Source organism: Mauremys reevesii, linkage group 7 (assembly GCF_016161935.1).
Source record: "Mauremys reevesii isolate NIE-2019 linkage group 7, ASM1616193v1, whole genome shotgun sequence".
Classification (NCBI taxonomy): Eukaryota; Metazoa; Chordata; order Testudines; family Geoemydidae; genus Mauremys; species Mauremys reevesii.
Window position 1 is genome coordinate 78129226 of NC_052629.1, and position 23941 is coordinate 78153166.

Here is a 23941-nt window from a genome sequence, read left to right on the forward strand (position 1 = left end):
GTCTGGCATGGCTCTCCGCTCCAGGTACTGCAACCACTGGTTTGGCCCTGCCCCGACTGGACCAAATTTGAGAGAGTGGAGTTGTGGAGTGGGGGTGTGGTGCCATTTACTCAAACTTGGCCTACCAGGGCTCCTGCCATCATAGCGGCTGGGCCAAACCTGAGTGGCTCCAGACGCTGCTGTGCCTGGAGCAGGGAGATGAGCCCAGTCCACCCCATGGGACAGGAGTTGCCATACTACCCTTTGAAGCATTCTGGCGACCCAGTTTTGGGGCCCACACCCACAGGCTGGGAAACTCTGCATTCGACAATAGAGGGTTAACCATTTTCCCTCCCACACACCGCCCCCATAACCAAACCCAGACTAGTTTTAAGCAATGACCTTTTAGTCCCATTAGAACACCAGCTCACACCCCCAGTTTCCATCCTCCACAAAGCTGGAAATTCACCAAAACTTCAAAATGCAATTTCAACAGTTTTATTACTATTCACTCACTCAGCCCCTGCCTCCCTTTACCTAACCTGGCTACTCCACTCCTACAGCACCCTCTGCTGCTAGATCCACAGAACAGCAAGCATAGGTGTTTCGTTCCCAGCTGCAATGGGAGATGCTGGGAGGCTGGTTAAGAACTAGTTGGGGCAAAACTATCAGTGCTTCTGAGAGTGGGAAGGAAACCAGCCCCCTTCCCTTTTAACACAAGGACTCAGGTGTTCCACATGTAGATTGTATGTGCAGCAAGTGGACACTCTCCAACAATCCCCAATATAGCGATGACAGTGTTTCTATGTGACCTAGACTGGCAGCAAGAAGGCCGGCACAGGCACCATGGAACTGATGTTTTCAGTGGCACATAGCAAAAAGCAGCTGGCCAGCACTTTGCGCTGAGAGGTGGGACCTATGCTTTGCCATTGTGGAGGAATGCAAAGACATCCGACGCGAGTTCTCTCTCTTTCTCCAAGCAGCATTAGCCTGAAATACACAACATACTCTCCACTAAAGGAACCAAGTCACTTGAAAGAGCTGCAGTCAGGGGTCTCAGTTCCTCTCCGCGATGTGGACAGCTCAGCCATCCTTTTCCATGTTCTTTTCTCTGTGGGGCAGGGTGCTGCTGGTACTTCCCCAAGAGAGATTCACTTCCAGCAAACAATGATGTTGGGATCATTCTCCAGTCTCTCATCCAGCTCTCGGTAGCTCATGCCTCAGGAAGAAGCAGAGAACAACAGTGTTATAACCAGCACATCTATGGCACTAACGTGAGTCCACCCTGCCAACTAAAGTCCCTGTTATCGCTGATGGGGGGGAAAGGCAGGCAGAGGGGTGACACAAGACTAGAACGCCTGATTATGTTGAGTTGAGTCCTCAACTCTCATGCTCCAGCCACTGGGTCTTGGTTTGACCTGAAGAATGGCCCAACAGTGAATCCACAGATTCTGGATTTTGTCTCTCCCAGCTTGGTCACTGGAAAAGTGGGGCTAAAACAGAGACCTAGACCAGTCAGATATCACAGTTTGATCCTGGCTATCTCAGCAAGTACCATTTCAGTGCTGATGGCCATGTCTGATAAAAGGAAGACTCAATGTAGACTGGCACTGTGCCAACTTTCCCCGTTCTGCTTTGCTAACCTCTTTCGATCCTTACCTCTGACACCCACACTTTTGCAATCTTGCCCAAAAAAACTCCTCACCTCTGACACCCATTTCAGTTTTAGCCCTTTCCAGAGAACATCCTCCCGCACTGGTATGGCCAGTGATCTCAGTGGCTCATGCATCACTCCCCCTCACCTGTAACTTCCCTATGCCAACCCTTCTCTTAGGCTGGTCCTGAGCAGACACTCCAGTGCCCCAAGCAGTCCAGCGGTTGAGACGTGGACAGCTATTCCTTCAGTGGGGATCTAATTAAGACCACTAAGTTCATGCTAGGTGTGGGGCATATCCACTTTTAAATCCAAGTCTCCAGAGGAAAAAAGGTTCAGCCAATACCCTTCTGAAGTGCTCAGCTCTCAAATCCCCTCCTATAGCCAGCTCCCTCTCCAAAACGCACCTTTCCATTGAGCCTTTCAGCGATTGCCACGAGATTCCTTCTGCATCTCTCTCTAAAGTCTCTAGCATACGGCTGAACTGTTTGTTCTCCATCTGTTCTAGACTTTAAACTTCTAAGGCATGCAGCACTGCCTTATACTAGCAGCGACCCTACTGTGAACACTCCAATATTTTGCTGTCTAAACAGGATTCAAGAAAGGGCCAGGAAAAAAAAAATCAAATGGATTCTGCTGAAAGGGTCTCCTGAGCCAGAACCTCTTCTGGGGCCCTGAGTTTCCACTGTTAGGGCCCAGCACAGCTGGAAAACGGCTCTCAGCTAGGTTTGTTACAAGGTGACGTTGGGAAATGTCTGCAAGTTATTTCATTTGATCAAGTGGGTTTGTCAGGTGCCTTGCAACTCCTGCAATATTGCTGCTACTCATCCAAATTGCAAGAACAAAATCCCTCCCACAGCAGTACAGAGCCTAATGCAATGACTGCTGCTCATAGGTGCTACTGCAATGCAAATCCTAGAGTACCAAATGTTACAGACTTCAAATTAACACCCGCTTCTACTGCTGAGCCATGCTTGGTCTGTCCTCCCTCCCTCACACACAAAGCTGGGTTCCTGTACCTGTTTTACAGCAGATCTCATCATAGCTGTGGCAGCCCGTGTACAGCCGGGCTGGGTGACTTTTCTCATCCCGCACTATCTTCACGGGATACTTCTGGAGCCGTCGGATGAGGCCCTTCATCAAACCGAACTGGATGAGCTTCCTGAGAGAAGAAGGAATTGCTCTCAGAAGGGCTGCCATCCCAGGAAACCTAGAGTTGGAAAGGTCCATTCACCAGCCACATGGTCTTAAATACCAGTGGGGGCTCAGCTCCAACCCAGCTTCTCCTCCCACTCGAGCCAAGTCAGAACACTAAGCAGGTGACCTGCCAGCAGGTCTGGCGGTTACACACCAATGAGGAGGACTTCACCACACAACCCAACAGTTAGGGCTGCTGGGCCGGCAGAAAGTGAACCATAATCTCAGTATGACTCTGAAAAAGGAAGGTGCTAGAGCAAGAAAGAGTCAGGAGACCTGGGCTGTGTGCCTGCCTCTGCTGCAGCTTCACTGTGTGACCTTGGGTAAGTCACTTTGCTGCTGTGCCTCAGTTTCCCCATATGTAAAGCTGGGTGAATTATACTGAGGGGAACACCCTAAGCTAGCTCTGTTAACTAGCCATGGGCATCCTGCATCACTGAGCCACTGGCATACATCTGCACTTCCACTGGCATGCAGCAATGTTATGGCCTCATCCTCAGAGCTTCCTTCGGAAAGGGGATGCAGCCTCAGACCTTTCGTCCACTCTCTGGAGCTGCAGGGTGTAGCGGCAGATGAGGTCTCGCACCGTCGTGCCAGGGCTCAGCCCGCAGTAGAGCTGGAAGACGTCTCTCAGACTGGCTCGCTTGTGACCTGTGGGGAAGAGAGACACCACTGAACAGAGGATAGAGCTAAGGAAGAGATTGTCCTGGAGATTAACAGGGCCTGGCCAATCTCACTACCATCCCCAAGTTAAATGGTGGTGGAACGGTATCAACACAGAAATATGGAGCTGCCTTTGTGTGCTCTGCAGGTCATACAGCTGGGATATTGCACCAATCAGAAGGAGGGAACGTTGGTCAGGACACACGGCTTATCCCAGACTCTGAGATCATGACGTTCTACCAGAACACGTGGGACTTCACAAGACCCTGGTTTAGCATCTCAGCTGAAAGATGGTATCACCTCGGGTCTGAGTATCAGGACCAAGTCCTGCAATGGGACACATCATTCTCGCCTGGAGAAGTGCTCCCAATGCGGCTTCACTCTTACCAAGCTCATAGGAAATAGCCACACTGGATCAGAGCCAAGGTCCATCCAACCCAACCGCCTGTCTCTCACAGCAGCCAGCACCAGCTGAGTCAGAGAGTGATGTAAGAACTCTGCAGTAGTTGATTTGGGATAATGTGGGGGGCAGATTAAATATCATCCTGGTCTCTGTTAGAAATTCTCTTAACACCTGAAGCACAAGGTTTAATATCCCTTCTAATCGTGTTATCATTAATTATGGTAACTGGCTATAATTGCCATTCATATAATTATTCAATCCCTTTTTAAATTCTGTTAAATTCTTGGCCTCCGCAACATCCCATGGCAGTGAATTCCACCATCTGATTACACACGGTGGGAAAATGTATTTCCTTTTTTGAATTTGCTATCTTTTAATTTTATTTGATGTCCCCTTGTTCTTGCATTACATCACAGGGAGAATAGAAACTCCTCACCTCCCTTCTCTAGCCCATTCATTATTTTATAGACTTCTATCGCGTCCCCTCTTTGTCGTCTCCTTTCTATGATGATGACCCCAGTTTTTCTATTCTCACTCTTCTCTGAACCCCTCTGATTCTGCAATATCCTTTTGGGGCTCGGTGGCCAGAACTACACAGAGCATTTCAGATGAGGCTGCACCACTGATTTATACAAAAACATTAGAAAAGCCTATTATTCTCCACCCCATTCCTTATGCCTCCAACCATCTGGTTTGCTTTTTTAACTGCAGCTGCCCACTGAGTAGAAGTCTCCATTGATCTGTGTACAATGATGCCCAGGTCTCTTCCTTGAACTGATACAGTTGACTTAGAACCCTTGCAGGCGTGGAAGTAGTTAAAGTTTTCCCTTCCACTGTGCATTACCTTGCATGATTTATCAACACTCAGTTTCATTTACCATTGTGGTGCCCACCTGCCTCGCTTTGTTAGGTCTCTCTGAAGTTCCTCCCAGCCATCCCTGATCTTTACTAACCTAAATAACTTTGTGGCATCTACAACTTTTGCTGCCTCAATACTCAACCCCTTTGTCAGATCATTAACATACTAACACAGGACCTAGTACACAAACTTGAAGGCCCCACTACCAGCCTTGTGTCATGAGCAAACTCGAGGGAGAAAGAGCCAATGCTGGACTTTTGGTTTCCAAGTCCCTAGCAGATCTCTGGAGGAATCAGAAGGCCGCGACAGCATATCCTGGGCCAGCACAATCTTATCATATCTAGCTCAGTTCAGGCCTGCTATACCTTGCTTGGTGACATAAGAGAGACATTCTTCCTGGAGGCATTTATCATCCACCAGATCCTGGACTTTAGGTGTAGTACAGTATACATTTGAGTACTGGGAAGGAGAGAGAGAGAGAGATATGAAATTACTATTAACCAGAGGCTGAAGAGTTTTAGCTCTGGGCCTAGGATTTAAGCCAAACAACACTAGAGACTCCAAGACAAACAAGTTGGTGGAGCCAGCCAAGGAGAAGCATCTGCAGCACATGACCACCATAGAGTGGCATAACTGGCATGTGAACCAAAGCACTGTGCAGTCCTAGAAGAATTACCCTCTATAGAGCATAGAGTGCAACTGCATCTCAGAAGCACAAGATTCTTCCCCTTTCTAAATCTGGTATCGTTAGCCAGTGATTCTGCTCGACCAAATTCTACAGCCGCTGCTGCCCCAGGTTTATACACACGTGAGTGTTAAAGCAGATGTGTCCTGTATGCAGTCCTCTCCCCAACAGTACCAGAAACCAGGAACTATTAAAAGAATATGGGGAAAAACATAGCAGGTCCCATGTATTCAGATGTCCTTGGCAGTATGACCAGAGTTGGGACAACAGCAGAGCTGCAGGTCAGTACTAAAGCTTTACAACCCTATTGTGGTTCTTAGTACCAGCCTGGCACTCCCATACTGGTTTTGTCCTAGGTCTTCTCCCAAGTCTGTCCACTAGTGAGGTAGTTTTGCGCTGTGCCTAACATGAGGCCAGCAGACTTCTTCCAAGAGAGACCAGATCTCCAGAGGTGAAAGGTCACATGTGTTAGGCTAATAATGGGCTGGAATCTTTTGCTCCTAGCCATACCCACCTGAAGTATGGAGACCAGAGTCACCACTCCATAGTATCTGCAAGACAGACAATGAAACATTAGAAATCACTGATTATAGATTCAAACACCAGCCTGTTCCCTAGTGAATGCACAGGTTTTATTACTTTCCACTAGCTGCAGGCTGGGTTTTCTGTAGTGCTTCCTCTACAGAGAGCTCTGCAGGGAATTTCTTCTAAATTTGGAGTCCCATGTGTCAAGGGGACGCAGGGCTAAGTGAGAACTGGGGACAAGAAGGGTGGGTATATGGATCTGTGTGAGTATTCTGATCAGAGACCCTTCTCCTTCCTGATGTCCTAGATCTTAGCACTTACAGCAGGTTCTGGATGGCAATTCGCACCAAATTGAGCTCCACGTCGGCTTCAGCAGAGATTTTCTGGATGTGTCGAAATCCATCAATGTACGGCAGGATCTAGGGAGACAGCACGTGAGAGCCATCAGACCAAAGAGAAGAAAATCTGCACGCGAGACTCCCTATAGTGACATCAAGGGGAGCGTGCTTGTGAGGGAAATCTAGTGCGTCTTCAGATTACATTATCAATCTATGACCACAAACAATTAAATGCCTCAATCATCATTTGCATGGTTATTGCGTGGTGTCTCGTGTTTAGGTACCTTAACTGCACATTGATATGTTTGGATTTCTCTTCAGTTAACTTTAGCTCTCTGTTTCCTGTGTTTATAATGTTTTGTTTGGGGAAAGTCACAACATTCCTGCAATGTTTTTTTACCATTAAGTGACTGATACATACTCTCAATGGTATCTCTGTCTTAAGATAGCATTTTTTCCATGAGACAGTGATATGGTTCTATCACCAGACACATGCACTTCTAACATCCAAGAACTCTTGTATCCAACTGCAAAATCACATGCACTGGGAGAAGAAAATTATATCGTTATAGAACTGAACAAAAAAGGCAGAGGCCACCTTGGGCCAGATTTTCCAGTAAACCTGGTCCATGCACAAAGGGTCAATGAAACCATCAGAAGAGATTTAACACGGATACCGCGCTGAATGAGAACACAGTGCAACCTCACTATAAACACATGTACCTCCGTATTCCAACCCTGTTTGGAAGTGTCTGCAACTGGAGCGCAGAGTTCCACACTATTTAACACTTTGTTAACCATCTCTAGTCACTGGATGAACACTTCCCCATAAAGGACATCTTTGCTTGATTTGGACAGCTGTTGCCGTTTATCACATGTTCACTGGGAATGGTTCAGCAGAGGCATACCCCTGCAATCAGCAAAGTCTTCTCCACAAAAGGGATCAAGCTCCCCAGTCCTAAGACCCTGGGAAGGCTGGGCTGCTACCCAGTAGCATTCTCCTTCCTCTTGTCTCCCAAGCAGAGGATTTATAGGCCCCAGGCAAGGGCTACAGATTGCTGAGCTGTGGTTAACCCTTTGTTCACTGGGCTCCAGGTAGCGCAACCGACCCATCACATCTCCATGCAGCTAACTGAGTTGCTGGGATTGGAGATGATCCCATTAGAATGTCCCCCTTGCTTAGCCCCACCCCAATGAAGCAGACAGACCTGCTGAGTGGTGAGATCCCACTGGGCATTGAAGAAGTCATCCTTGTCCAGAGTGAAGACGGGCACGTCGTACTCCTGCACAATGGGAGGGTCTGGCCGCTGCTCGATCACTTTCAGGTGAATGGTGTTCGATTCATCTAGGAGGAGGAGACGAAAGCACTCGGTTCTGCTAGCAAACACCTTCTGTCTCTCTCAACTTTCCCAACCAAAATCTGCCCTGATATAACAGTGTGAGTACCACCCCATGAACAATGGGAATTGCACCCGCTGCTGAAACCAGGGCAGGATTTGACCCTCAGATGCCAACCTCCCTTTCCATCCTCTGTGCAAGACTCTGTTACAGCAATCTGGTCAGTATAGAGCAGCTGCTCTTTTGTTCCCAGCAATAGCCAACTCCGCTGTAATCACAGTCCATTGGCACTCCAGGGATGGCAGAGGCAATAAGGGAACAGTGCACTCCCTCAGCGCATCTAACTCCCTTCTCTCCCCTGTGCTCTTCCCCCACGAATGTCCCCCGAGCAATACTTCAAATACCACAAAACAAAGCAACACAAGGGTGGGGTACAGGTGGAGCTGTAAGTCTGACCCCACACCCTCAAGCTACAAACTTTATATCAGGAGGCTCCTCTGCCTCAGACAGGATCCACTAGTGGGGTGATGCTAAGGGACTCATTGTGAAGCTTGGAAGGGACACAGAAAAAGACTACATTACAGCTGGATGTCCAGAGACCCTACCTATTGGCAAAGTACATTTCCCAGTGGCGTTGAGCTCCTCCAGGAGGATGGTCATTATTGGCACCAGCTTTTGTTTACTCTCTTCATTGGAGATGAAGCCACTTTCCAGCTAGGAGAGAACAGGGTCAGTGTCATTGCCTCTCAGTAGCAGCAAGCCACATCCGATCTCTCTATAAAGCTGCTGTGGAGCTGTTATGCAGGCGATACAGTACGGAAACCCCACTGGTATTTTTTCCTTTGTTCTTTTCTTACTTTTAGTCTGATGCTGAAAACCTGTCACTCACCTAATTAATGACAAATCTCTCCTTTACACCATGATGTGTTATGCAGGATCAAGGGGTGAAATCCTGGCTCCAGTGAAGTCTCAAACTCCCAACGACCTCAATGGATTTCACCTAAGGAATTATTGTTTAGGGCCGTTGTAGAACCGATGAATAAAATTGTTTTTAATTATTCACTTTATTATTATAACTTCATAAGTAAAGTTTTATGAATGAAACAACATTCATTCATAAAACCGGTTACCCCAATAACTGGCTAATTGACAATTAAGATGCTTGTTAAGAGTGACAGCCTTCAGCCAGCTGACCTTGTAAGTTTCACTTTCAATCCAATTGCTGCTTAAATCACTGAAACTTGCACTGTTTCAACACTGTAACTTCTGCTCACTGTTTGCCATTCATTATACTTGTCTACATTGCAGCTTCTGTTCACTCTTTGCTACTCCTTACACTTGTCCATATTGTAACTCAAACTCCATTTTGTAAAAGCCTGCTGCAACCTTCATTTTGCAAAACCCTAATGTAATCTTATTAGTTTAGTTTAAATGTGTGAATGAGGTCTGGATGGATGATGGAATCAACCTCCAGCGCCAGTCTGTCCTAATGAAATAAAGTTCAAACACCAACGGCTGAAGATGCAAACAAAAGCCCTAACAACGAAAGAAAAGTCCACCCTAAAAAGAAAAAACAAAAGTACAATAGAAGGAAAATCACAGTCAGGTCCAAGGCTAAAAGTCACCTCTGCAACTGACAGATGATCAATCACACCGAACCCAGAGGCAGTGTGACACAGCAAGACCTATAGACTCTGGATTCAAACTAAAAGCCTATAGAAAGATGAGTGAGATGGAAGACTTTGGGGTGGGGGCAACGTTCTGCGGCCAACATGGGAGAGCAGACCCAGCCCTTCCTTGTGCCCAGCTTTCCTGGCCAGTTAGCCTCCACAAGCTACAAACCCAAGCTGCAAAATCAAGCCATGGACTCAAGCTACGTTCAGGACTGGTAACTATACAGCAGCTGCAGACATCTGATGTGTGTGTGTGTGTGCGGACGTGTGTGTGTGTGTGTGTATAGGTATTAGTTATTGGTCGTAAATCAAATTGTGTTATCATAATAAATGTGGCATCTTTGTCTTGTCCCCTAAAACACTCCTGTGTAGTTTTGTCTGCAAAACAGCGTAAGCAAGCACAGATGCCTGAAAGGATGTTTTTAAAATTTTTTTTGCTGTTTTTAACTTGAGAAATATTAGGAGTGTCAAGTCTGGTTCTCCATGGCTTTGTTGGAAGATCTGCGGGAATGATCAGGGATGTTTACCATGGGCTGTTAATACCTACTTGAAAGTTTAAGCTTCCATTCAAAGTGTTGCTCAGGAAGAAACACCACAATTGGGTCTCTTGATCCTAAACAACACACATCATCACCCGAACTACAAGCTTCCCTATACAGTTACTATGGTCACCTGCATGATTCTGAAAGTACATAGCTTATACCATTTACTGTTAAAAAGGAAATTTGAAATCAATGAACTCACACTTCATAGTAACAAACCATCCCCATATTATTTATTACAAATCATTAAAACTGGCTGACTTAAAATAGCCTTATTTTTAACAAAAAGTGGCTGGAGTTTCTCCATTATGAGAACTCAGTTTCCCAGGAAATGGACCAGAGAAAATAGTGAGAAAGAGACACTACCTGACATTTCATTTTGTTTAAATAAACAAACAAAAAGTGAATGGGTGTGACATTATGTGCTTTTTAATTAACCATTGGAACAATTTACCAAGGGTGGTGGTGGATTCTCCCTGACAATTTGTAAATCAACGCTGGCTGTTTTTCTAAAAGCTCTTCTCTAGGAATGATTGTGGGAAGTTCTCTGGCCTGTGTTATACAGGAGGTCAGACCAGATGATCACCGCAATCCATTCTGGCTTTGGAATCTATGAATGACAATAAGGCCTTGTCTACCCAGCCACTTTCCAGCGCTGCAACTTTCTTGCTCAGGCTATGGCTACACTTAAACTTCAAAGCGCTGCCGCGGCAGCGCTTTGAAGCGCTAAGTGTAGTCAAAGCGCCAGCGCTGGGAGAAAACTCTCCCAGCGCTGTCCGTACTCCACCTCCCTGTGGGGAATAACGGACAGCGCTGGCTCCCAGCGCTGGGGCTTTGACTACACTGGCGCTTTGTAGCGCCGCAATTTGCAGCGCTGCAGATGGTGTGTTTTCACACCCTGCTGCAGCGCTGCAAATTTGTAAGTGTAGCCAAGCCCTCAGAGGGGTGAAAAAAACACACCCCTGAGCACTGCAAGTTACAGCGCTGTAAAGTGGCTGTGTAGACAGTGCACCAGCGCTAGGAGTCGCACTCCCAGTGCTGGCAGCTACTCTCCTCATGGGGATGGGTTTTTTTTACAGCGCTGGGAGAGCTGTTTGCTTTCAGGGCAGGCTGGGAGACATAGGTATGAATATCAGAGGGGTAGCCGTGTTAGTCTGGTGCAAAACGTCTGTTAGTCTATAAGGTGCCACAGGATTCTTTGCTGCTTCTATAGGTATGAATGTGGCCTAGCTGTCTGAGCATGAATGGGTCATTGGAAAAGTACTGGCTGAGGCCGGCCCCATATCAATGGGAAATCTGAGATGACAATGGAAAACCTATTCACCAGGACACCAACACCTAGCAACCAACTACCCTGAGAGAGATGGATTTCCCCACCTCTCAGCAGGGAAGCTGAGTAGAGACCCCAGCTCAATAACAAAGGACTGGGAAGGTTCAATCTAAAAAGATGATAAGACCACAGGGCCTACCCTGTGTAGGAAGGGCGAGACCTCTCGGAGGTCTGGCACAGCAAAGGCGTTTCTCCTTTTCTGAGAATTTACAAGTAAACGCGTTCATCAGTTTATGAGAGAGAGTCATTTAAGAAATTTAGCATCTGTGCCAGACTGTTCTAAAGCTGGGGGTTGTAGCACCAATCCTGTGGATCCATGACAAAAACCATTAGGTATTGAACGGGTGCATCAGTGCCAAATCTGACCTCTAAGGTGGTGAGATAACCAGCCAATTTCTTCACGATGGGTTCCAATGCACAAGTCTTGGCTCTAGCATCACAAACAAAGCCCAGATTGAAAAGCAGAGCGTTCCGGCTGTATTTTTTGTGCTCAATACAAACTGGGCAGCCAATCAGCTTCTTCTCCATAGCGGTCCTATCAAAGAGAAACAAGCACAAGCCGTCAACTGCAACTGTTCTGGAAGCACTGGTCAGAACTCCATAGTGAAAGATTTTGCTTTTAAAATAGACACTCCTTTGTTTTGTATGAAAAATACAAAAGATCCTCCCCAAACTCCCAGCCCTTACTCCGAGCCCAGAAAGAATTTTCTGAGAATTTACAAGTAAACGCGTTCATCAGTTTATGAGAGAGAGTCATTTAAGAAATTTAGCATCTGTGCCAGGCTTTGTCTTGAATTCTCTTAACAGAAAAACGCAGACTCTTCAAAGTTTCCATGTAGTTAAAATTCATTGACATCATGTGCACAGCCTGTAATTAAATTATTAAAAATGGTGGTTGCTCATTGCTATGATTATACAGTGCAGTTCTAGGTGGTACTCACACTGTGATGAGCTTGTTCTGCAGCTCGGGTTTGGTGATGATGTACACCTGGACTGTGTCAAAGAGCTCTCGGGATATGAAATCCTCTGGGACCTGCATGGCCAAGGAAACAATAATGTATCACTGAAGCGCCAACAGACATAACCCTACAGTCTCATAAGAAACCCGAGCAACAGGCTACAGGCATGACAAGGAGAGTGAGCATCTGTGAAAAGCCACTTTTGTAGAGAGCCGTATGATGTCACAGTATAAAATGTCACAGTTCAGCTGAAGAGACACACAGGGCTCAGCTGCAGGCCCTTGGCTGATGGGGCCAGCATTGGCTGGATGCTGGAGACAGCAGACTGAATTCCCTCAGTTCACTGCCTGTTTGAATACTCAGTAGACCCCCTGCCCCAAATACTCTGGCATTACTGACCTGGTAGGTTATTTTAGGCCCCAACGTTGGGTGGAATTCACTGAAGAAGATGCACTCAATTCTGCTGCTGCTGTCCATGGTTATTGCTGCAAGAGATACACCACAGAACTGATGCTTACCAAAAGAGCAATCAAGTGGATTCTCTTTGGATTTCTCTTCCCTTGGTTTTTTTCTCCCTCTCCCACAGAGAACGCTAGTGCAATAAAAATAATACAAACTTTACTTTAATGCAAATTTTCAAAGCACAAGAGTCATGTGTTCAAAGTTAAGTTACAGCAGCTGTAAATCTGGCCTGCGTGACATATACAGACTCTGAAGTTAATGCCATGTGTGATAATACACATGTATTGGAGGGACAGGTAGTGTATAAAATATCTCAGTCTTTGACACAGCACTAGTGTGGCTTTATGCACTGAATTCCAGTGCAATCACCATACTAGTGGCTGGGCCCTGCCTCATTAACAAAGTCACTTCACATCAAAACAGGCCTTTGCCTCTTCTTCCAATCCAGCAGTTACTTATGTGAAGCAACACTTTAACACACCCTACTGCCCTCTGGAAGTTGACTGTACATGCAAAATATAAGTTATTCCCTGACTTCTACATGATTAAAACATTAACTTGAAAGGTGTCCTGCAAAGGTACACAAAAATGGAATAGAATACGATATCATAAAAGGCAAGAAAAGTTCAGCAACTACAAAAGAAAGGAGTCTTAGTCAGAATATTTAAATTTTTATTCCTCAGGAGCAGGGGCATGGGGTGAATGTTAGGCATGAATATTAAAAAAAATCAAAGTTTGCTTCTGTTGGGTATTAAAGAGTAATATGAGCTTTTTGCAAAGATTCATGTTGCAAAGCTCAAATTTGCAAGTTTTATGCACCATGAACACAAAAGTCAAACTGAAGTTCATGTTCAAATGCAAATTAATATTTGCAGAACATTCCCTTCCCCCATAGCCACACTTCCTTTGCTCAGTGCTACAGCTGCTAATACCTAAAGTTTCTATAGCACTGATCATCCCAGGGTGTCAGCACATTAGTACAGCTGGTATCATCACCCCATTGACTGTACAGAGACAGAAAGCCTGTTCAAGAGCATACAGCAAGCTGGGAAGGTGACTCTGAGTCCCGGCTCTGTGAGCTAGCCACTGAACTCCCTTCCCCACGATGGGGATAGAACCCAGGAGTTCTGGTTCCCAACCCCCTCAGCCCATTAGACCCCTCTCTCTTCCCAGAACCTGGACAGAACCCAGGAGTCCTGGGTTCCAACTCCCTCAACCTCTCTCCCCTCCCAGAGTTGGGACAGAAGAACCCAGAAGTCCTGGCTCCCCTCCCGCCCAGCTGACTGCACACCCGGGGTTCTCAGCTCTGGGTGGCGCAGGGGTGCCCGTGCTCTAGGCGTAGGTGACGGGAGCTGTCCACATGACGTGCGCTAGACGGGGCCGTGACAAACAGCCGCTCCCAGGCGACCCTACAATAACACCGGCACAGGGCCCCATCCCTTGCAACTCAGACGCTGATACGAAACCAAGCAATCACCTACCCGACTTCGCACATGCGCACACAGCCGGCCCAGGAGCACACTTACCCGTGCACGGTAGCAAGGAAGGGGGTCGCGCCCAGCCGGCCGCTCTACGCATGCGCACTGAAGGCTCGCCCGGATAGGACTACAGCACCCCACCTTTTGTCACGTGTTCCTGGAGCATGAAGGCGAAGCCGCCGTGAGATGGGGAGGGGTGGGTCTTACAGATGATAGACAGCAAAGTTCAGCCACTCAGAGGCTCTAGGAGGAGGGTCAATATAATGAAGGACAGCAGACCTTACCCAATCAGGAGGTGAGGGTTGTTTTTCCGGCTTGTCTCCGAGTTCTAGGAGATGCTGGTGATCCAGGATCAGGTGAGGCTTCCCCCGCGGAGCCCGCACCTAGAGCCGAGGGAGCCATGGGCCCCTCCCCCCGGGTGGGGGAACCGGGGACACCCCCCCCCGCGGCGCTGAGCCCCTCCCCCCGGGTGGGGGAACCGGGGACACCCCGCGGCGCTGAGCCCCCGCGGCGCTGAGCCCTCCCCGGGTGGGGGAACCGGGGACACCCCCCCCCGCGGCGCTGAGCCCTCCCGGGTGGGGAACCGGGACATCCCCGCGGCGCTGAGCCCCTCCCCCCGGGTGGGGGAACCGGGGACACCCCCCCCCGCGGCGCTGAGCCCCTCCCCCCGGGTGGGGGAACCGGGGACACCCCCCCCCGCGGCGCTGAGCCCCTCCCCCCGGGTGGGGGAACCGGGGACACCCCCCTGCGGCGCTGAGCCCCTCCCCCAGGTGGGGGAGCTGGGCCCCATGGTGGGTGGGGTTCGAAGGCATGCAAACCTCCCAGTAGTCGTGCCTGCCAGCAATGCCCTGAGGCCCGTGGGGGGCTGGTGAGGAGCAGGGTGACCTGGTGAGTGTTGAAATGCCCGGACTCTTTGCTGCTTCCCGCCACGCGGGTGCTGAGTGTCCTGTGATCATGCCCCGTAAGGTGACGCTGACATGACCGCTCTCCCGGTACAGAGCAGGTCCCTGAACCGGCTCTCTGGTCCCCATTGCCAGGTCCCCTTGGGGGCAGGTGGCTTGAGGAAAGGTTTGGTCAGTGAGAGGCCTCTGCTTTCCCCTGTTCCTCTCAACGTGTGGCTAAGCCGTGCCTAGGGATGGGTTTGCAGAGGAGGCGGAGGCTGTGTGCCTGTGTCATCTTAACCCTAGTGCTCCCTGGCACATAGCGTGTGGGCCTGAACATGCCTCGTGCCCTTGCAGTTATTTGAGATCTGTTCATCTAGTGTCACAAAAATAATGGCCCTTTCTTGTCCCAGCTGGGTCTGATTCTACTCTGACTTCAGGATCTGCTCCATGTGCATTTTGGAGTCACACTGCTGACTTTACAGCCCTGTCTTCAGGACTTCAGGAAAAGGAGCCTTCTGCAGCATTAGCTGAAACTGGCTGCAGAATCTGTTTCACTGGGAGGATGTAAGAGGCAGGAAGGAGAAACCCAGCGGGCTTTCAGATTCCAGATAGAAATTGTAGCACTGACAGAAAAGTCATCTTTTTGGCTTGTAAACACAGCTTCCTCCATCTGTTGTCTTGAGTGAGAACTGAACATGGAATGTCATGATGATACTCATTTTTCAGAGTCTAAATGCGCTTTGAAGCCAAGCGTTCTTTGCTGATCCAGTGGGAGGAGCCCACATGGCAGTGGGTGAGATGACCTGTGTATTATAAACTCCTTTCTGGAATGATTTACGCTTTGTGTATTCTAAATACACACTGCCACTGTATCTGTGTTCAATAGACTGAAATGTGATAGTACCATAATTGCCTTGCAGTGGTATAATATATCGGCTTGTGTCTTGGTCTCCATTATTCCTCCTCTGTTGATTAAATAGATTCGATCTGCTCCAGCTAGGTGTATCAATTTCTTCTACTTGTCACGCTCCTCTTGATCTCATCTGAATTTTTGGAACAAAGGGCCGTGTGTTCCATGTGATGCTGCATGTTCAATCAGCTGATTCCCACAGAATTGTGATAACATCCCCCTAAATCAAGCCATTCTCTCTTGTCTATCAACAGTCCAGTGACAAAGTTTGATGCTTTTAAAGTTGGTCCCGCAAGCTCCTTCCAGGCTGAGCTGTTCAGCATGTGCCCTCCTGATTGGCATTCATATTGTTTTGTTGTTGATGCATATTTCTTTCAGCGGCACACTTGACATTTTTCCAATAATGTGGAAAGACCTGCCCCACCCTGCTAGAGGGCTGAACACTTGCCATTGCCTATGAGTGAGTGAACAAGCAACCAGTATCTGCAGTTTATAAACTGCCTTGGCAAACTTCAGGAGTCTCATCTTTCAGATTCACTGGTGGGATCTTGTATGAGCCTTCTGATGCTTAATGATAATTTCCCCTCATTGTTGTTCTTCAGGACTTAACTTTATTTTTCTCATTTTCCTGCTTTCTAGATAATCCATGGATGTCTAGGAAGGACAGCAGAGAATTTCTCGCTTTAAGCCAGGAACGGTCTATGGTGCTTCCTTGCTGGATCTCTCCCTTGCTTGGATGTCTTGGGGAAGCTGATGCCTGCTAGACAGCCCGTGTAGCCAGTGGGAGTTAAATGGTGTAAGCGCTGCTGCTGTGGGGCAGAAGACAGGCTCATATCGCAATGGCTCTGACCATCGAGACAGAGTCACGGATCTACCGCTCCTTGCGAGCCGTCTCCGGCATCACTGCCCACCTTGTCTCACTTGGTTTCACCATCTTTGTGGCCGTACTGGCCAGACCTGGGTCAAGTAAGTAGAAGCCAGTGCGGGGCAGAGCTACTGGACAGCATCCATGATTAAACAAACGTGTGGGATTGATTTTAGTGCTTCTGAAAGTGATGGGCTGGCTAGTGCCAGAGGATGCATGCAGGCCTTATGTAAACTCCCCAGGGACCTCTGCCACCCCTGTGGCTATTTGAGTCCTGCCCCTTTCTGCCAATGCACATTAATCCTGCCTGCAGCATCCTACCTAATATTCTTGCTATTCTAGTCCTGGGGCTCCCGCTCTGCCAATGCACCTCGCTTGTGGTCTGCTGCATTCCCAGCTAGGCCTTTTGCAATCACAGACTCCTACTCCTTCTCTTGGTGTTTTTATACTGTGAAGGATGAGATACCCAGCCTTGCTTTCAGTGATGACTGAAGAGGTACGTTCCACACAAGTGGATCACCCCGCTGGCTTCCCTCAACCATAACAGTTTTGCTGACAACTGTTGCACTGTCAACTTGAAATAAAGAGTTTTAAAAAATCCCCATCTGCCCCTGGGTCCCCCACTGCCTGTTTTTGCAGGTTTGGTCACATTTCACAGTGTGGTTCCCTGGGTGGAAAAAACCACCCAAATGGGTGAAAGTAACAAGACACAAAGTGCTGTCAAAGGAAGTAAACAAACTGAAAACACAGTGTGTTTCTTTCCAATCGCTTTCAGTTATAATCTATCTAGCTAAGGTACTTGTATGGCCTCCACTGCTGTAGTACCTGAGAGCCTCACAATCTTTAATGTGTTTATTCCCCCAACACCCCACCAGCCAGGTGAGGCACAGAGCAAAAATGACTTGCCCTGGGTCATGCAGGAAATCCGTGGCAGAGCAGGGAATTAAAGGCAGGTTTCCCAAATGCCAAGCTAGCACCCTGACCCCTGGACTATCCGATCTTAGGTGGCTGCATGTGATAATGGTGGGTTAAAACATGGAGTGATTTTTGAGGTGATACCTCTAGTGGGGTGTGGGGTGTTTTTTCAGCTATACATTAGTTTTTGGCACACCGGATGGCTAGTCTGAAAGGGCTCATTCCTCTCTCTTGTTTCATTCCAGGCTTGTTCTCCTGGCATCCTTTCTTAATGTCGCTTGCGGTAAGTCGGACAAAAGAGCTCCATGTTACCTGCCTCCTTCCCTGTAATCTAGGCTTCAGTAGCCAGTGGTAACTCCACCCTCTCAGGGCTGGAGGCTGCTCACAATGGGCTCAGTGCAACATTGCCCTGCATCTTGTCACGTCATCGTAGTGCATAGCAAGTGTAAAATGTTGCTGAGTCAGAATGGCAGAGTTGTCTACCTGCTTTGCACTCTTGAATGATAACACAGGGCACCGGTGGTGCTTGGAATCCCATTTAGCTGATTCCCCACCCCTTGTCCTCGCTCTCCCATCTGGGTATCATCTCTCCCGGGCTATAACCAAATCTGTTTAGCTCTTCAAGCATCTCTCTTCCTCTGTCAGCACCACTGCCAGGCTCCTGAGGAGTTCAGGGCTACTGGGCTAAGTCTGGTCCAGGCACCTGGCCAGGTGCAGTAGACTGATGTCTGCAAGCAAGTTCTAAACCACAAGTTCTTTGCCAGCATGGAGAGAAAAATTGTAACCAATGGGAGCAGTGTTCCCTCTAATTTTTCCCACCCGTGTGCAGAATGAATTTTGTTATGTGCACCAATATGGAGGTGATGTGTGACCCATCACCTTCATATTGGTGCACATAACAAATTCATGTGGCGGGGGTGGGGCCAAGGGGTTCAGAGTGTGGGAGGGGTCTCAAGGCTGGGACAGATGGTTGGGGGTGCAGAGGGGGCAAGGGCTCTGGGGTGGGGCCAGGGATGAAGGGTTTGGGGTGCAGGCTGCTCTGGGGCTACGGTGGGGAGGGAGGACTCCCCCCTCAGCAGCACCAGGTCCAGAGCTGGGTTGGAGCCAGGGGAGGGGTGCCTTTCCCTTGGCTGCAGTAGGTCCTGGGCTGGGGCCATCAGGGAGGGATACTTCTCCCTGCTGTAGCCCTGAGCGCCTGCACGGCACTTAATAGGCTGCTGTGCGGCCGTATAGCTTAGCAGGAACTTAGATTGGAGGCTCAGGACTCTGAACATCCATGAAACTTCTGCCCTAAATATTCCAGTGTTACAACCTCTAGTTACCATTTCTGCAGCCAGGATCTGCCTCTGATGGCGGGGCCTCGTAAAACCAACAGAACTAACCTGCATGTCTCAGCCAGCTCTTCTTTCTTATGCAGCCCTTTCCCAGGCACGCTTTGCGTCCCTCAACAGCTACCTGCTGCAGGGGGGAGTTGGAGAGGCTGGTGGTTATAGCATATGTGAGCTGTAGGGGAAGCAGGAGCAGTGGGTTACATCCCATGTTAGTGGGAGATGCCTAGTTCAGAGCCATGACATTGAGGAATGTAACACAGCCTGTGGAGACCAGCTGTACTGAATCTGTGTGTCTTAGGTGCTTATCATCTTATTGTTTGGGCCCCAGATGGCCATGAATATATTTCCCCTCCCAGCTCCCCTGTGAGAGAGGGAGGTGGTGGTATTCCCACTTGACAGATGGGGAACTGAGTCCTAGAGTGACTAAGGACCATGTTCTTAAAGGTATTTAGGCACCTAACTCCCATTTAATAATAGGAGTTAGGTGATTTTAAAAATATGGCCCTAAATGACTTGCTCAAGGTCACACAGGAAGTGCCTGGTGGAGCAGGGAATTGAAGTGGGGTCTCCAAGCCCCAAACTAGCCCCCTAACCACTGGACCACCTTTCTCTGGTTGCCCACACAGCACTGGCTACTCTCCCAAAGCCCTGTCTCTTGGTGCTGTAGGGCTCAGTGTAAAACCTGAATGGGCCTCTCAGGAGGGAGGCAACCATTCCTTTGGTTGTTCCAAAGTCTTGGTTGGCTATTTGGAAGGGCCATCTCCAAGATGTGATGCTTAGGGTGGGGACAGTTTTCTGGGGGGGCTGGGGAGAGAAAGTGGCTGCTGCCAGCACTAATCTGCCTGCTGCCGTGTAGTGTCCATGACAAACCTTCTCCCTTTGTCCCTCTCAGTTCTCCTTCTTGATGACCGAAGCCCTGCTGGTTTTCTCGCCGGAGAGCTCACTGCTCCGCTCCTTCTCTCGCAAAGCCAAGGTCCGCTTCCACTGGGCCCTGCAGCTGCTGGCCCTCCTCTGTGCCCTGCTGGGCCTGGCTATCATCAGCTACAACAAGTACCTTAACAGCAAGGCCCACTTTGTCACCTGGCATGGTCTGACAGGCCTGCTGACCGTGCTCTATGCCAGCATGCAGTGCATAGGCGGCGTTGCTCTCCTCTACCCCAAGCTGATGAAGAACTGGACGCTGGCCAAGCTGAAGGTCTACCATGCCACATCGGGGCTGGTGGGTTACCTCTTGGGCTGTGCCAGTTTGATGCTGGCCATGTGCTCCTTGTGGTTTACCACCACAGTGACAGGTCTTTCCTGGTACCTGTCACTGCTGTGTCCCATTCTCACCAGCCTAGTTATCATGAACCAGGTGAGCAATGCTTATCTCTACCGCAAAAGGATCCAGCCCTGAGGTACCACGCTGAAACCAAGTTTCCCTGGGAATGTTCGAGGTGCCACGCACAGTCCCTGGGGCATTGGACCAGGGAAGTCACCTGTGTAGGGTCTCTCTGGAGCTAGCTTTCTAACTAACTCTCTATTTTTAATACTGGAAATGTCTATAGCATTGTGCCCAGTCCATGAAATTGCTCTTCCCAGAATGCCTAGCAGTCCTGGGCACGGTGGTATAGTTGCCATCAGACAGTGTGTGTGACGGACAGCAGCAATTTAGCCCATATGTGCTTTGGTGCTGAACGGTTTCCCAGCCACATGCAGGTCTAGTAGCTAGAACAGCTGGGCGCTTATCAGCGGAGCCCCATATGAACTACTCCACGCTCAGACTTTGTACAACCAGTGGCGAAAGGATTAAAGCTGGAATTCAGACCTGCTTCCCCTGGTTGGGCTGAACACTAGTGCAGGATGTTCTCATTGATAAAGCACCAGGACTGTATTGCAGTGTGGGGAACTTGTTATATCCCTTTTGTGATTAGGCATGTCTGGAATTTTCCCTTCCCCATCCTTTTATAGGAGTAAAGCTCAGTATTTCCTAGCAACAAGCAAACCTGCAGGGAGGACTGCCCCGGGCCCACAGCCCTAATCCAGAAGGAGGTGCTGCAGTGCAGAGAAGAGGGGATCATGGTAGTAGAGATGGGACAGGCACCATCTACCCTTGAGTAATGTTGACCCCTCTGCCATGGGCTGGGGAGTCTGCCTTGGAGAAGGTGCAGGCTAGGGAACAGGAGGTGGGAGGGAAGGGCCATGGCTACCTTCTCCCATGGGCAGAGGAGCTTTTCAGGCACCCTGTGAAGATTCTCTAAATTAAAGGTAAGTGATGGTTGTTTCAGCCCACCTGGGTGAAGGGTTTGAGGCTGAGGGAATGAAGGCGGGGTGATGACTAAGGAGAAGCCCTGGAGCAGAGGGGCTTGGGCTGTCCATGAGCAAAACTAGAGACAGGTGAAGCTAAGGAGACCATCTTGCCTGAGCTAGGGCTGTGCTGAGTGGGTGAGGCTCACCCTGGGCAACCTTAGCTTGGATCTCCTGGTAGAGCATGGGCTGGAAATCCAAGCTCCAGGAGTGGCAGAGCCATTCAGCACCTCCCTGTGCACTTCGACTGGGGCTGCTTGTTAAAGCCACTCTGAGTGGAGCCAGCCAAGGGCCTTAATCTGCATACTCTCTGTAGAGCAGGGCTCCAGCCTTGTAGCAGCTGGGATCAGCTGCTGAGAGGGATCTCCCCAGTGTGCCATTTGAGCAGCTCAGATCTGCGGGGCTGGAATTATTGCCCAGATGGTTTGGAGGGGATGGGAAGTTGGGACCTTCTCCATGGAAGATCAGAGAGCTGAGGGCATACGCTCTTGCGTCCAGGAGCACCTGCCATCCAGGGATCTCTCAGCACTTTTGCAGCTGCTAATGAGTCCTTCCCACACCCCTCATGGAGTAGCCAGTATTGTTCACCCCATTGTACAGCAGGGGAAACTGAGGAACAGAGAGGGAAGTGACTTGTCCAAGGTCTCACAAGGAGCCAGTGGGCAGATCTGGGAATCAAACCCAGCTCCTGAGGTTTCTGCACCATCCTCTCCCCACTGTTCCTCTGACAGCCTTCTGGGCAAAGCTCAGGCCCACTGTCCCCTTCCATGTGGTATGTGGGTGTGAGAGCAGCAGGCTTGCTGTGTGTTGTGTGTTGCTGGGACACAGTCCTGGTGTATGTACTGTAGTGTCTTTAGCTGTATCATGTGGGAAAGTGCCCACAGCCTCCTGGGCACTGAGAGACTGGGAGTGGGGACGTATTGCACACATGGTGCTATGGCCCACAGGCAGAGCCTGTCTTCTGGGGAAGGGGAGAAATGAGTTGGACTGAACCTTCTGCGCCTGGTGGGAAGGAAAGAACTTGGGCTCCAAGAAGGAGGAGCTTGGAAGCAAGTCCTGGTTTTACACCTCTTGGGTAAAAGAACAAATCTTGGGTTAGGCCCTCCAGGCTCCCTAGGTCCAGCCCTTCTCTGGGAGAAGTCTGGGGCACATAGGCTAGACTAGGGCTTGATTCTATCACAGCACCCAGGGGCCCTTCCTTGTGCCTGGAGTAGCCCTGGTGAGGATTCCTAATGGTGCTCTGCTGCATTAGCTGCTGTGCAGTATTCCCCTTGGCCGTTGTGTGAGCATGGAATGATCCTGGTGGCCCATTCACCTTAATGTGGCACTGACACCTCCCTTCCCCTCCTCTCTGTTAGAGAGCTAGGAGCAGCCTTGGTTCAGGAGGCAGCCCCGGGGACTCTCTCTGCTGTGTGTGCAGCTCTCCTCCCTGGTTAAATGAACCCCCCTGCTAGCAGGGAGGTCCCACTGCTCCTGCTCCGCAGGCCTCGGGGCTGTAAAAGGTGCAGAAAGGGTTTGACTCCTGCTGGAGCCCAAGGAAGCTGCAGCCAGCCGCAGCTGCCATTTCAATCCTCTTACTGAGGTGCAGCATGTTCCCTTGGGGGCAGGGGAAGTGGGAGCAGGGCCTGCTCAAGGAACATTAAGCTGGAGTCAGAGGTTTTTTAATTAAAGATTTCAAGCAGTTGCAGCCTTGTCAGCTTTGTGCCACTTTGTTTTGGTTTTAATTGCCTCGTTATCCACTAAATTCCTGCTGAAGGAACAGAAGAATCCTCTTTGATGGGTGCTTTCATCCCTCCATTAACATGCAGCAGGGAGCATTTATCACCACAGGGTATGAACAGCTCCCTTTGCCTAGGGATCCTACCCCTAAGCAGCTGATGGGAAGGAAGCAGGCAGAGGAGAGACATGGACTAACTCTAGATACCCTACCAGTGAAGATGCTAGCACAGGAGGGACAATGATGCAGCAGGCTGTATCTCAGCGTCTTAGCATAGTTTCTTCCTGCCATTTGCAGGCTACAGGTCAATATCACTAGCTTTTTTTGGCAGCTGCCGAAAAGGAAAAAAACAGCTCAGGCCACCTGGGGCACCTGCCAACAGTAAGCCCGGGTGCTGCTGGGAGAAGTCATTGTGTCATGCTTAGTCACTTATTGGCTGAGCCTGCATCTGCTGTCCTGGAGCACCTTCCACAGGAACTCAGTGGAATTCACCCTCCCCGCAGTAATTGTAAAACTGCTGTGCTCGGTGCCCCCTTCTCAGACACTGCTCTCTCAGATTAAATGAATCCAGCTCGGAAACAGGGTGGCTGCTGCTTTAAGATTAAAAAAGGAGAAGCAGATTTTGCATCTAAATTAACATTTAATCAAGTAGATTAAGAAACTAGCAGGTTTATGGGAGGGAGGTAGGAGCTATGGCAGCTAATTCTATGCATCTGGGATCAAGTGCAGCATTTTAACCCTCTGGGCACCAGGATTTTCCAACACATGTTGCTCATGTCAGGTACATTAATTCACACAAGCCATTAGCTGCAGTGCAGTGAACCAGGGCTCGGGGGATCATCAGCCCAGCATTTCACATCTGACCAAGGGTTGTGGTTGGATTCCCCAACACTGACAATTTTAAAATCAAGATTGAGTACATTAAAGATCTACTTTACTTCAAACAGC

The 23941-nt window shown here is 49.2% G+C and overlaps 2 protein-coding genes across 9 annotated transcripts; one reads left to right on the plus strand and one right to left on the minus strand.

The window, feature by feature from the left end:
• Positions 1-454: 454 nt before the first annotated feature.
• NPRL2 (NPR2 like, GATOR1 complex subunit) lies at positions 455-14388 on the minus strand. Of its 6 annotated transcripts, none has more exons than XM_039547516.1 (12): positions 14370-14388; positions 12545-12630; positions 12128-12219; positions 11553-11721; positions 8247-8355; positions 7512-7648; positions 6287-6384; positions 5955-5991; positions 5121-5214; positions 3364-3481; positions 2653-2795; positions 455-1198 (listed from the first exon to the last, which is right to left on the minus strand). In XM_039547516.1, the coding sequence occupies exons 2-12, from the start codon at positions 12620-12622 to the stop codon at positions 1131-1133; spliced, it is 1143 nt and encodes a 380-aa protein (XP_039403450.1). In that variant the 5' UTR covers positions 12623-12630; positions 14370-14388; the 3' UTR covers positions 455-1130. The 6 variants fall into 6 exon arrangements, with proteins under 6 accessions (XP_039403450.1, XP_039403448.1, XP_039403449.1 ...); XM_039547514.1 differs by lacking the exon at positions 14370-14388 and adding an exon at positions 14134-14269; XM_039547515.1 differs by lacking the exon at positions 14370-14388 and adding an exon at positions 14134-14252 and having other exon boundaries at positions 12545-12737.
• On the plus strand, positions 14243-22888 carry LOC120409430 (cytochrome b561 domain-containing protein 2). Of its 3 annotated transcripts, none has more exons than XM_039547520.1 (4): positions 14243-14380; positions 16519-16845; positions 17905-17942; positions 19883-22888. In XM_039547520.1, the coding sequence occupies exons 2-4, from the start codon at positions 16719-16721 to the stop codon at positions 20384-20386; spliced, it is 669 nt and encodes a 222-aa protein (XP_039403454.1). In that variant the 5' UTR covers positions 14243-14380; positions 16519-16718; the 3' UTR covers positions 20387-22888. The 3 variants fall into 3 exon arrangements, with proteins under 3 accessions (XP_039403454.1, XP_039403453.1, XP_039403455.1); XM_039547519.1 differs by having other exon boundaries at positions 14314-14441; XM_039547521.1 differs by lacking the exon at positions 14243-14380 and adding an exon at positions 14828-14973.
• Positions 22889-23941: the final 1053 nt, after the last annotated feature.

Coding starts and splice junctions, on each gene's coding strand:
- LOC120409430 (XM_039547520.1), top strand. CDS start 16,719: ATGGCTCTGACCATCGAGACAGAGTCACGGATCTACCGCTCCTTGCGA. Junction 16,846..17,904: donor ACTGGCCAGACCTGGGTCAA/GTAAGTAGAAGC, acceptor GTTTCATTCCAG/GCTTGTTCTCCTGGCATCCT. Junction 17,943..19,882: donor CTTTCTTAATGTCGCTTGCG/GTAAGTCGGACA, acceptor TGTCCCTCTCAG/TTCTCCTTCTTGATGACCGA.
- NPRL2 (XM_039547512.1), bottom strand. Junction 11,722..12,127: donor CAGAACAAGCTCATCACAGT/GTGAGTACCACC, acceptor TCTCTTTGATAG/GACCGCTATGGAGAAGAAGC. Junction 1,199..2,652: donor TGAGATCTGCTGTAAAACAG/GTACAGGAACCC, acceptor CTTCTTCCTGAG/GCATGAGCTACCGAGAGCTG.